Source organism: Galleria mellonella, unplaced genomic scaffold (genome assembly GCF_026898425.1).
Source record: "Galleria mellonella isolate WM207_F2 unplaced genomic scaffold, CSIRO_AGI_GalMel_v1 utg87, whole genome shotgun sequence".
Classification (NCBI taxonomy): Eukaryota; Metazoa; Arthropoda; class Insecta; order Lepidoptera; family Pyralidae; genus Galleria; species Galleria mellonella.
Window position 1 is genome coordinate 1,815,498 of NW_026442166.1, and position 13,577 is coordinate 1,829,074.

A 13,577-nucleotide genomic window follows, 5' to 3' on the forward strand; every position below is an offset into this window, starting at 1 on the left:
TGATGTAATTCCATTTAATATTCTCGTAAAATTTACTTGTGAGATTTTAAATAATAACATTTACTTGATATGTCGGCGTATTTTGCTTATCTCACTGAAATCTCTATAAGTATTCAAGTAAATTTATTTACAAGCTTTTTTTCAAGCAATTTTAAAAAGACAGAGGTATTTTCTTTATATTTTTCTACAACTTAGAATGGCAAACAAGCTGATGGACCACCTGATGGAAAGTGTTAACCGTCGCCTATAGACATGAGCATTATCATGGACATAACAGAGTATACTATTTCGCCGATGATAGCCCCCATGCGTTGCTATTCCTGAGGACTCAGATTCTCACTTCGGTTGTACCTTGTTTTATGTTTGTTACCTCATAACTCCGTCATTTATAAACTGATTTTAAAAAATATATTATTATTCTAAGTTGTTTATAAAAATATATATATATAATTGTCAAAATACACGTGTTTTAACAACGATATGGTCATTGACAATACCGACAAATTTATAACTTCCACTCTTTAGAAGTTATTTAAATAAATGAAAACCTTCTGTGGCTATTTGAAGCAAAACAATGGAAATTGTTAGAAGGCTTTTCAAAGTTTCATGTAAAATAGGATACCCCCAGTTCCGTTTGTGTTGTAATTTGTTGAACTTTGAATGGAGAGTTTCGATTTTACGAGAATGTTGAATGACGCTATTTAATTGTTAAATTCATATAACTGTTGGTTCAAATTGTTACTTTAGTATATTTTTTTTATACAACTTAGAATGACAAGCAAGCTGACGGCCCACCTGATGGAAAGTGGTAACCGTCGCCTATAGACATGAGCAGTACCACAGACATGAAATGAAATGAAATGAATTTATTTTGCTAGAATGCAGGTAATTTTAGATGATAGAGGTTTATATTTCCCGTGTACATTCTGCCTCTATGTCGGTGTGCAAATTTTATCAATATAAGAAATTTATATATATATATATATATATATATATATATATATATATATATTCTACATTATATTTCCTTTCCTTTGTCATATTATATATTATTATGCATTACAGTAAACGGAAAATAAAAGCCTGTACAATGGTTGTCGAAATTAATAAAATATTTTAACAAATTGTGATATTAATTAGTGTATAAGAACAGAAGCTTCAATGGTATCTCTAGTGTAGGTTGTGAAGTGCCATTGTTTTTTTAGCGAAATATTCATTAATGGTATAAAACCCATTACATAACAGCCAATCTTTAAGCTTACGTTTAAACATTGTTTGAGCTGTTACTTCTCTAATGTTATAACAGAGTATACTATTTCGCCCATGATACCTCCCATGCGTTTCCATTCCTGAGGACTCAGGTGTTATTCCTCCGTACTCAGTAAATTCACGCCATATATTCAAACCGAAACACAGCCATGCAAACGCAACTGCTTTACGGTTGAAACATGAATGGGACAGAGGTACCCAAGCAATCGACTTTTGTACAAAGTCTCCCTCTTGTCCAAAGGAATCCAATATATAGATATTGGAGTGATACCAGTATTAATCATGCCTAGTTACCACATTCCATCAAGTGGACTATCACATTGTTTGCTATACTAAGTTGCATAAACAACATTTCTTGTTGAACCTCGTTATATATCAGTTTATTTCATTGCAGTGTCGCGGCCGCGGCTCTAAGTCGTGCGTACGAACCTGCGCGCGCGCAGACGCTGGCGGTTCCGTGTAAACGTGTCCTCGATGATCACGTGCGTGCGCTGCGATAGCTGACATGAGCTGAACCAAATCATGTCCACGAAGAAACACTCGCCGCTACCCAGTAAGTACATATTTGTTTTAAATTCATGATCGGGACTTAACTCGACAGCTTTTTTTTTTTATAAAACCTAGAATGGCAAACAAATAGACGGCAAAGTGGTAACCGTCGCCTATAGACATGAGCATACCTCCAAACCGAAACACAGCCATGCAAACAACTTTAGATTAAAATCAGTTATGTTATTATGATTATATTATTATACTCTTTACCTTTAATAGTGTCGTGTTAAGTCCCGATATTGATATTTAAATTAGGATAAATTATACGAAATTTGAAAATTAACAAAGTACATATTTGTTTAAAGTATTTTAGTAACCTCTACGAGTATTAAATAAAGTATTATAAAAAGTTTTTTTTTATATACTACTTAGAATGGCAAACAAGCTGACGGCCCACCTGATGGAAAGTAGCAACTGTCGCCTATAGACATGAGCAGTACCATGGACATAACAGAGTATACTGTTTCGCCCATGATACCCCCCATGCGTTGCCATTCCTGAGTACTTAGGTGTTATTCCTCTGTACCCTGTAGATTCACGCCATATCCCACCCTTCAAACTGAAACACAGCCATGCAAACACAACTGCTTCACGGTTGAAACACGAATGGAACAGAGGTACCCAAGCATTCGACTTTTGTACAAAGTCTCCCTCTGGTTTGTTAGTTTGTTTGTTTGTGGAATTTCATTAGTTAATTAAAAATTCATTAGTTAATAAATAATTCAGTCACGTCAACAAGTTGGTCAAGAATTGTTGGCCACATATGTAAGGGGTACAAGTTCAAAAATATTTTCTACTTTTAAATTTCGTGTAGTTTGTAACACCAAGACTCGATTACTTACTGTACAGACTTACAGAGAGGCGTTATCTCATTTGCGCTTTCGGCAAGCATTGGCGGGGCACCAATGAAAAATGATAGGTGAGGATGAAAGTAGGTCAGTCCCGTCATGATAAGTGCTATAAGAATTCATCACAACGGTTTCCAGTGGAAACCGCATGGATATTTACCTGATAGGGTATATTACAGGAAATGGGGCTTTAAGATCCCATTACTAATAATCCCTTTACCCTACAGAGAGGCGTCGACGAATATAATTATATATTTATACTCTATGTATATAGTTACTTTAAATTTTAAATTTTTCTAACTTTAAATTCTTTAAATGAGCGAACTCAGCTTAAAATAGCTAGAAAATTATTATCTTATATTTATCATAAATATTGTTGTATAAAAAATGCTTAAATCTAAGTTTACTTGAACAAAAACATCTCACTCCTCACTACCAAGCTTAAGTATATAATAAAATACCAAAATCAATAAGAGAAATACCAGTAAGTCACTTTAAATTACGGTTAAAAAATGGTTACTGGAATGCAATTTTTATTCAATAAATGACTTTTTTTTTAAATTAAATGTATGTTTGTAAATGTATAATTAAGTTGTATTGTATGCCATTTGTTATGTTTTTGACTTGTTATGTATTTGTTTTTGTTTAGTTTGTATTTGTTTAGTTCTGCTACCTTTTGCATGCCTTTAGATAAGGCGAAATGTGTAGCTCAATAATATTTAAGACCATTATTATTACCGCATTTCGAGCAAATAAATAAATTATTATTATTATTAAGTCCATATGAACACATCAATTAAAGGTGTATACAGCTCTCACAGATAAGCGTCAATGTATACTAAGTAACAATTGTAATATAGTACAGTTGTAATAGTATTATGAGAAATATGCTGATGGTAATAACTTATCCTATCCTATCTTTCAAATTGGGACAAACAATTCACATTTACAAAATTTTATTAAACTCCTTGTCAATGTTTCTAGCCTCAACCACGATCTTTTTATTTTATTTAAGAGTTTCCTCTTGTCGGGGCAACTACTGGTAATTCATGAATTCTCTTTTGGCCAGCTCTATTTCAGGCTATATCTTTGACCTCCCTATACGCTGTGACACCTAGTATATATATAGGTATATATATATTGTCGATTTTTATATGGCGTGGCAATCACCAACTAAATAAATCGGCTGTCGGACTAGAAAATTCAATATCAACAAGCAGATGGTACAGCGTGAAATCAAATTAGAAAGAACTGGAAACTATCTCTGTCTGCCGCATTCAATATGCTGTGGCATATTGCATTATATGTAGTGATTTGCTTGATTTTGTCCTTCATAAACTCACACAATACTTCATACCATAATGAATATTTGTTTGTACAAATTTATTTGTTTGAGTACCTGTATTTATTTATTTTTGTGTATGTATTTTCGTTCGGTTGCTTTATTGGGATCGTATTCACTATATTTTGGATTGAAGAGATTTAGCTGTGGAATTGTATAATATGGAGTTATAACATTAAAGTCCTTAAGGACGGCAACGATTGGGAAGTGCTCGTAACTCGGACACCATAGTATTATGTGGTGTCTGTGATTCCGTTCATGTCTATAGGCGACGGATAACACTTTCCAACTTGTTTGCTATAATAAGTTGAAAAAAATATAATTCTAAAAACGGCCTTTCACAAACTTATGATAGGTATCACATGGCTAAATAAAGTAATAAAGCAGCTCTAAAACCAAGCCTACAAATGTATTACCCGTTTAATTAATTAATATTCATGAGGATTACGTAACTCCGGGTAATGTTTTGTAGAGTTAGTACTTTGAAATAGAAAAATATAAACCCAATTTTCCTTATTAAGACCAAGGTCAAAGCTGGGATATTTTTTTTCATACACTAGACATGTGCTTTAAATATAAAAAAAAAGTATTATAATTACAGCCGTTCCTTTTTTTTGGTTTTAATGCCAAAATGGTATATTTAATTTTTTGTCATATATATATCTATATTTGTCACAAGTATAACATTACAATTTTCGTGAATTTCTGTCAGTTTGTTAAATTTTGGAATTGTCTTACCGGCCACGGCTATTTCTACCTATAATCTCTCAGCATTTAAGCAAGTCGTGAAGAAGTACATTTGCAGTCTGTAAATGTACGTCAAGATGACGATCGCCAACTAGGTATAAATTGTATGATAGAAACTTTTTTTTTTGAACTACATTACCCGCTAAGATGGGATATAGTCCCTTTGACTAGCGCTCTATAAAAATATAGAAAGATGTGACCTTCATTTTTAATTGTAATTTTTTTTTATTGGATGATAATGGAATGGTAACCCCACCCGCGCTATCGGTATACACCGGCGGGGCACCAGTGAAGAATGATAGATGAGGATGAAGTAGGTCAGTTAGCCCATCGTGACGAATTCAACAAGAATTGTTCACGATGATTTCCAGGGGGAACCACGTGGAGGTCGACCTTATAAGGCATATTGCTAGCAATGGGCCTGTCAAACTCCATTGCTAACAATCCCTTTCCCCCCTTTAATTGTAAATTGTTAAAATATACTTTATTGTTAAAAGGAATTACTTATATCTAGCTGAGTTTAATGGGCGTCTTCTACTGAAGATGTAATATTAACGGATTTGTAAAGCTTTTATGAAGCACGATCGTGATCACACGACCTCGATCGTATACAGGGACAAAATGTGAACAGGTCCAGGAATGCGAACCGAACAGATAATGTTCTAGTTTCAAAGACACCGCAATATGACGGCCCAGTAAGTGCTTATTCACAATACGTTTAAGGGATCCAAAGTTATAGGATGAAGGAAACGCGTCACGGAATAGGCCATCCCGTAAACGGTACGGTTCACGTAGGAGTTTACAAACTTGTTTGTAAGCGAGCGCGGGCGACTTACGAGTATCATCTTGTTATATGAAAGGGACCGTAATGCGAATCGAACCGTATTCCGCGCTGAAGGCGTAATGTTAAGGCTTTGGGAGAGTTTCACCAGCGGCTGATACAAAATTTTTCATAATTATAATTCAATTCGTAAACTTAGCTAATATAAACATGCTTGCTATATTATGAGCGTTATTTTATCAGAGGGAGATTATGTACGAAAGTCGTGTGTTTTGGTACCTCTGTCCCATTCGTGTTTTAGCCGGAACAAACATACAGAGAGACAGACAGACAAAATTTCTAAACACTATTGTTTTGTTTTCTATTACTCGTAATACGACCATTCACATATTTGTTTTAATTCAATTTTTTTTACTATTATCTACAAAACTATCTATCAGAGGGAGACTGTTCAAAAGTCGTTTGTTTGGGTACTTCTGTCCCATTCGTGTTTTAGCCGGAACAAACATACAGAGAGACAGACAGACAAAATTTCTAAACACTATTGTTTTGTTTTCTATTACTCGTAATACGAACATTCACATATTTGTTTTAATTAAATTTTTTTACTATTATCTACAAAACTATTTATTAGAGGGAGACTGTTCAAAAGTCGTTTGTTTGGGTACTTCTGTCCCTTTCGTGTTTCTACAATGGAACAGTTGTGTTTGGCTTTTCTTTTGAAGGGTAATTTACAGGGTACAGAGGAATTACATCTGAATCCTCAGGAATGGCAACGCATGGAGGTATTATGGGCGAAAAAGTATACTTTGTTATGTCTATAGTACTCGTACTACTGCCGTTCATGTTTACAGGCGACGGTTATCATTTTCCATAAATAAAATAAAAAAAAAAAATTGAAGCTTAATGTGATCCACGTAAAGTAGATTATTAACCCTCAGGGCTTTATTTAATTGACAGTTCATAATAAGCCAAATTAATTAGTAATCCAGCCATGACCCGGCAGTTTAATAAGAACAAAGGCTAGAGATGTAAATATAATGTAAATATGAAATGTTCCCCACATTTATATTCCTTTCATATTATTAACGTAGAAACCCAAACCTAATAAGGGAATTCATTCACATATGCTAGAACCCAAATTGTCACTTACAGTGCGGTTTCAAAGGAGTTTCCTCCCGCGAACGAGCAGGTTGTAGAATGAGCTACCTGTCGAGCTTTTTATAGGTATAGACTATGGGATACAGTACGGGATGTTTCAAAAAGGGTGTATTATCTTCAAGGTCGATATCCCACACGTGACGCTCCTAGTGTTGCAAGCGTCCATAGGCTACAGTGACCGTTTACTATCAGACGGGCTATATGCTTACTTACCACCTTCGTGGTAAAAATATATAAGGGTGTTTATTTTTTAGCTCATAATGTTTTAACGGCTTACGTAATCAATATGAAAATTTGATATACATGTACAAAATTGGATGGAGAAGGACATAGGCTATTTGTTCTCTCAGTCATTGAATATATCCCGGTCAACGTTAGTGTTAAATAATGGTGATCTATTTGTCGCTCAGCTTTATTAATATAAAAATAAACTGTGATAAAGAAGAATATTATTAAAAATAAAAAGCCACATGCAACAATATAACATGGATTCTAAATCTACATTTTTATAATCTACGTTTCAAGATCATTAAAAAATGACACCATGACATGGGTTTTGTCATGTTTATTTTTAGAGTTTCGCACGAAAAAGTTAAAAAGGAATGCTGTGACTCTTTCCGTCTGTTGCCACGATATATTTTAGCAACCACAACTTTATCGATTTGAAATTTAGAAGTTTTAGATGTTATTGATTGTGCCGTATTTCAATATAATACAACTAGTCTGGCCATAAATACGGTTATTTAAAAACTTTTTTTTTTCAACTTTATAATTATTTTGAATTTGGAACACATATATTACTATAAAAACTTTGTTCGATTTCGCGCCATTTCACATACTTTTTCGTGTTCATTAAGGAAGGGTCTTAAAGAAAATAGTGTTATGAAATATATATATATCGTTATAGTCGTAGAATACTGACGGATCTGAGAAATAATTAATTTTTTTATACAACTTAGAATGGCAAACAAGCTGACGGACCCACCTGATGGAAAGTGGTAACCGTCGCCTATAGACATGAGCGTACTGCTCATGCTCTGGACATAACAGAGTAAACTGTTTCGCCCATGATACCCCCCATGCGTTGCCATTCCTGAGGACTCAGGTGTTATTCCTCTGTACCCAGTAAATTTACGCCATATCCCCACCTTTCAAACCGAAATACAGCTATGCAAACACAACTGCTTTACGGTTGAAACATGAATGGGACCCAAGCAATCGACTTTAGTACAAAGCCTCCCTCTGGTCTAATATATAGATCCGTCAGTATTCTACGATTATGACGATGTATATATACATTGTTGTCTTTGAAAAAGGATGCAATACATAATATCATTTTATAAACTCTCTTACAAATGGACGTAGAAACGCAAAATTCTTCTAAATTGAGCAGTACTAAGCATTTGAAATGCTACCGTTTACACACACAACAGCATTCCTTAGCAGAGTTATTAGATGTATAAAAATAATTATTATTATTAACTGATTCAGTTATAGATATAAGCACGTACAAGTATAGGAAAATTAACAGTTTTTATTCACGATATTAATATAGAAAACTATCATTTTATCGAGTTATACAGAGTTCACTCACTTTGCACGGTAATAGCAATATATGTGGGGACTGTATAATTGTTTCTCTCACGCTATGTGACGTGTAAACTGTCCATTACACCTATCCTAAGTACTTTATGTACTTGATCCTTGTTGAATAGGTATACAAGATTTTTTATACACGTAATACGTGGTCAGTCGGCAAAATATGTTAAAACCCTCTCCTAAAGAGTTCAGGGATTACCATCCTGGTACGACCCAAGAGAAGCATTAGCAGTCCTATTGCTAGCAATGCCCCTGTCATGTCGCGATGCGCTAAAACTAACCCGCCATTTCATACCTATCACCACTCACTGGTGCCCTGCTAATGTATAATGTTTTTTTTTTTTAATGGATGATAATGGAATGGCATCCCCGCCTGCGTTAACGGTATACGCTGGCGGGGCACCACTGAATGATGATAGATGAAGATGAACGGACAGGTCAGTTAGCCCACCATGATGAATACACCTGAAAGGGGGGAAAGGGATTGTTAGTAATGGAGACTGAAAATCCCATTGCTGGCAATATACCCAACCAGGTCGAACTCCTTGCGGTTCCCCCTGGAAACTATCATGGTTAATTCCTGATGAATTCATCATGATGGGCTGTTCCGCCAGCGTATCCCGTTAGCGCGGGCAGGGTTACCATTCCATTTTCACCCACCAAAAAAAATACACCTGCAATTCAGCACGATGGTTTCCAGTGGGAATTGCGTGGAGGTCGACCTGATAGAGTATATTGCTAGCAATGGGATTGATAGTACGCATTACTAACAATCCCATCCCTCCGCTTTTGTGAATGTTTAGCTGGTAGAGAATACCATATAGCATTAAGCTCGCCACTTGTACAAAGTTTTATTGTGCAATAAAGAATAAATAAATAAACATTAGTATGCACCTTTCATCAATAAATGATTCTCGTGCTCTTTGTATCAATAAATGACAGTTACCGTTCTCACTACCACTGTCAGTTTCTTCACATAAAAATGGCATATAAAAATATTTCATACACTAATATTATATAAAAAAAAGAGAAATTTTATTAATACATAAACTAAAACCTTTAAGAAAAGAGTATATTGCTTTTTAAAAAGTCGGAAATATATTTGCAATTTCTTTATAGTTGCAGGTGCCTATAGGTTGCCGTAAAAACTTACCATCGGATAGCTGCATGCTTGTTTGGCCCCCTTTATGTTACAAAAAAAAAAAAACTCTAAAGATTTTAAAAGTACATTTATCTATAAAAAGCTATATAATCAGCGGCTGACACGGGTATTTTATTTTTAAGAAAAATCAATCTATTTCAGTTAATTTAAGTTCAGCTGTTCAGCTCGTTCAGACCCGGGGATAAGGTAATTCAAGTATAATTACGGTGATATCCAAGTTTTGATCACTAACGAGAAACGTGAACGATCGTGATCAAAGGTAATTTTCTAAGACATCGTACGCTTAAACAAGTCAAATTTAAGATAATGGCCCAATTTCAACATACATTATTAATTTCACGTGTATGAAAATGTTTTCTTCGTTATTTACTAGTTTAACTGAAAAGTTATCTTACAAATATAATAAAAATGTAACTAAACAATGTTTTATTGTTAAAACTTTCATAAGCACACATTATATTTTAACTAGCGTTTTAACTTACGTGTAATTAGATCGACTTGTTTGGCCGCTCATTATTAAGGATCACGAATTGATCCCGAAACTAGTCGATCTCTCCCGATACACGAAAATAAAACTAGTAGTTATTACATTAAAATAGATGATGTTTGTACACGGAGGATATTTAAGAGAAAATAGTATTAGTGATAGAACAAATGGATACTAAAAGAATATTTTTAGAAATTTTGTCTGTCTGTCTGTATGTTTGTTCAGGCATCATGCAAAAATAACTACAACAAATTTGGATGCAGTTTTTACAGTTGAAGGTCTAACTTAAAATCTGGTGTATGATTTCTCTAGATACACTATCTAGAAGTAGTCTATTTAATTGATTTCCCTATTTCTAAAGTCCACGCGTGCGAAGGAGCTTACAAACAGAAAGTGTATAGTATAAAAATTAAAAATTTATTTAACTTGAAAATTAACAACGTTTTCTATGAAACACGCATAAGGTCGAAATAATAAAAATATGTAACAGACATTTTACTAGAGGGACACTTTGTACAAAAGTCGTTTGCTTGTCGCACCTCTGTCCTATTCGTGTTTCTACCGTGAAGCAGTTGCGTTTGCATGGTTGTATTTCGGTTTGAAGGGCGGGATATGGCAGTGGATTTACAGGGTGCAGAGGAATAACACCTGAGTCCTCAGGAATGGCAACGCATGGGGGGTATCATGGACGTAACAGTATACTCTGTTATGTCCACAGTACTGCTAATGTCTATAGGCGACGGTTACCCCTTTCTATCAGATGGGCTGTCAGCTTGTTTGCCATTCTAAGTTGTATAAAAAAAAGACGTAGGAGTATAAATTAAAAAGGATTCATTGAGTAACAAATATTCAAATTAGCATTTATAATATTAGGTAGTAGGGCAGGTGTACTAAAATTTAATTAACGAGTAAAGTTTGAAACATTATTTCAAGCTTCACATTCCCTCATCGTTCTTCAAAAGTGTTAAGTATTCTGTTCTGTATAACTTTAACTAGAAGTTTCTGGACTGTTCTAGAAGTTTTGTTGGAGTAGTCGGTGCTTATCTCAAATAGTTGCGAAGTTCAAAAGCTATATTGTCAACATATCTAAGTTTGTATGTAAACAATACATATCTATTATATGTATAAATTTTATTGTATAAGATATTTCTATCTGCAAATACGCAGTATATAAAAAACTTATACATTTAATTTATACACGAATATTGTTTTATAAAATTTTATATACATATCTAATAAATAAATAAAGCACTTAAGATTTTACGTTATAAAATAAGATGTGTTTATATTCCATACCAGATATACCAGTGGGAGACTTTGTACAAAAGTCCATTGCTTGGGTACCTCTGTCCCATTCGTGTTTCTACCGTGAAGCAGTTGTGTTTGCATGGCTGTGTTTCGGTTTGAAGGGTGGGATATGGCGTGAATTTACAGGGTACAGAGGAATAACACCTGAGTCCTCAGGAATGGCAACGCGTGGAGGGTATCATGGGCGAAACAGTACACTCTGTTATGTCCATGGTACTGCTTATGTCTATAGGCGACGATTACCACTTTCCATCAGGTGGACTGTCAGCTTGTTTGCCATTCTAAGTTGCATAAAAAAAAATATTCGTATTATTTTTTATACAATTTGAATATTAAACAATCTGACATTCCACCAGATCATTCTGTCAGTCATTAATTGTCCAGTACTGAACATAGGTCTCCCCTATGGGGGGGTAGACTTTGGTAATGTATTAAGAAGGACGCTGCTGCCCGTCCCTCGACTATTAAGTTCTTTCAGTCACCTCTTACGACACCCACAGGAAAGGAAAGGGGGCTCATAATATATCGAGACCATACGGTAATTTATAATATTATTATGGATCTATTATCATTTCGATTCAGTATAAAACAGGTCAGTGGCCTTTATGTATACCGACTATGACCTGGAAACTCTTAACATCAGAGGGCGCCACTCAACTAATAATAGTAGCACAAACAAAACTTTGGCTCTCCTCCACGCTAGAAAAGTATCACGGCCTATTTGAGATTATTGCGAAAGTTTACTAAAAAGGTCAGATTCACTGTGACGTCATAGTGATGTAAACAGACAGTGGAAATATTAGGGTTTCGTAATCGATACAAGTTTTGACGCTGCAGTGACTGAACCCTTTCGGAGTATACATTTATATGTAGTTCGGCTATGGCTGCACGAATTAGGATTTTTCCTGTGTGTTAATCTATCTATGTAAATCGTTTAAAAGATTTTAAAATTCACTAGTTCTTTGTGCTTTAATTCTATGATATAATCATCATCATTATTTCAGCCATTGTCTGTCCACTGCTGAACATGGGTATCCCCCATAGACTGCTATAAGGAACGGTCCTGAGCCACCTGCATCTACTGACTCCCTGTCATGCATTTGAGGTCGTCACTTCTAATAGGTCATCCTACACCCCGTACTCGTACGGGCACATATGGGGTCGCCACTCAAGAACCTTTCTTATCTATCGGTTGTCGGTTCTTCGAGCTATGTGACCAGCTCATTATCACTTCAGCTTGCATATTCTTTGGGCTATGTTGGTTTTTGTTTCTACAATATGTGACCAGAGAAATAATACTGTGGATTCCGAGGTTCCATTTCTATAAACCTGCTTAAACAAAATTTTAATTTTATGTCAAAGTGAAGTTTAGTGTTGACAGGCACCCTGTGAAATATATTTTTAATATCGCTAAATGAGAAAAAACGGAACCCTCGATGTTTTGGTTTACTGTCTGTCTTACCGTCTATCCATTTTGTTTTAAAACATCAGGAAAATGATCCTATTCAGGAGATAATAAAGCAGTGACTTTCTCACTATAGTGTTAAAGATAAATAGAATAAAATACTATTTTTTTTATCTTAATTTTGGCAGTGAAATTTATTTTTATTAAATGACTTTTTAAAAGGTAATAGATTAGATAGCTTTCTGGAAAGAAATTTAAATTATCATTAGGCGAATATTCCTTATTTTCATTTTAGATATATATTATATATTTATTATTTTATTAATATAACTGACCAATATTTATATTTGCACACGAACATATATACATACTCGTATTTATATAATTAAATTAAATTGTGAATTACCTACTGAGCTTAAAGATAATTCTGGTTTAAACTATATTTTTATCAATTTTTATCAATAGGTACATACATACATTCTAATTCTATTCTTGTTATTCACATTGTTACAGTAATACTTGCTTTATTAATTGCTTCTTCCCATCCTGCTAAGATTGCACGGAAGAGATCGCTATTAAGTGATAAGATCGCCCATTGTTGCCTCTTTATCTTGTAATGCTGCCTTTATATTCTTGTGTACATATGCCTTACTTTATATATCCTTACTAATCGTTATAAATAATATGTAAATGTGGAAGTATGTTTGTATGTTACTTTTTGTATATGTATGCCTTAATAGCTTAACAAATCACTATAAAATTTGATATACACGTACTATATGGAATCCAGAAGGATATAAGCTACTTTTTATACCGATCAGGTGACATATCCCGGCTATGCGGACGAAGTTGAGGTAAAAGGATACACTTATAATACATTACCTTCTTATTTTTATTTTTTTATTTAAATATTTTA

The 13,577-nt window shown here is 34.3% G+C and overlaps 1 protein-coding gene across 2 annotated transcripts in view; it reads left to right on the forward strand.

Annotated features, from left to right (window-relative positions):
* Positions 1-13,577, forward strand: part of LOC113519265 (multiple C2 and transmembrane domain-containing protein) — a 163,619-nt gene that overhangs the window by 31,590 nt on the left and 118,452 nt on the right. For both annotated transcript variants that reach the window (XM_052902024.1, XM_052902025.1), the window contains exon 2: positions 1,664-1,822. In XM_052902024.1, coding sequence (XP_052757984.1) covers positions 1,792-1,822 — 31 coding nt within the window. In that variant the 5' untranslated portion in view covers positions 1,664-1,791. The remainder of the gene's footprint in view (positions 1-1,663; positions 1,823-13,577) is intronic.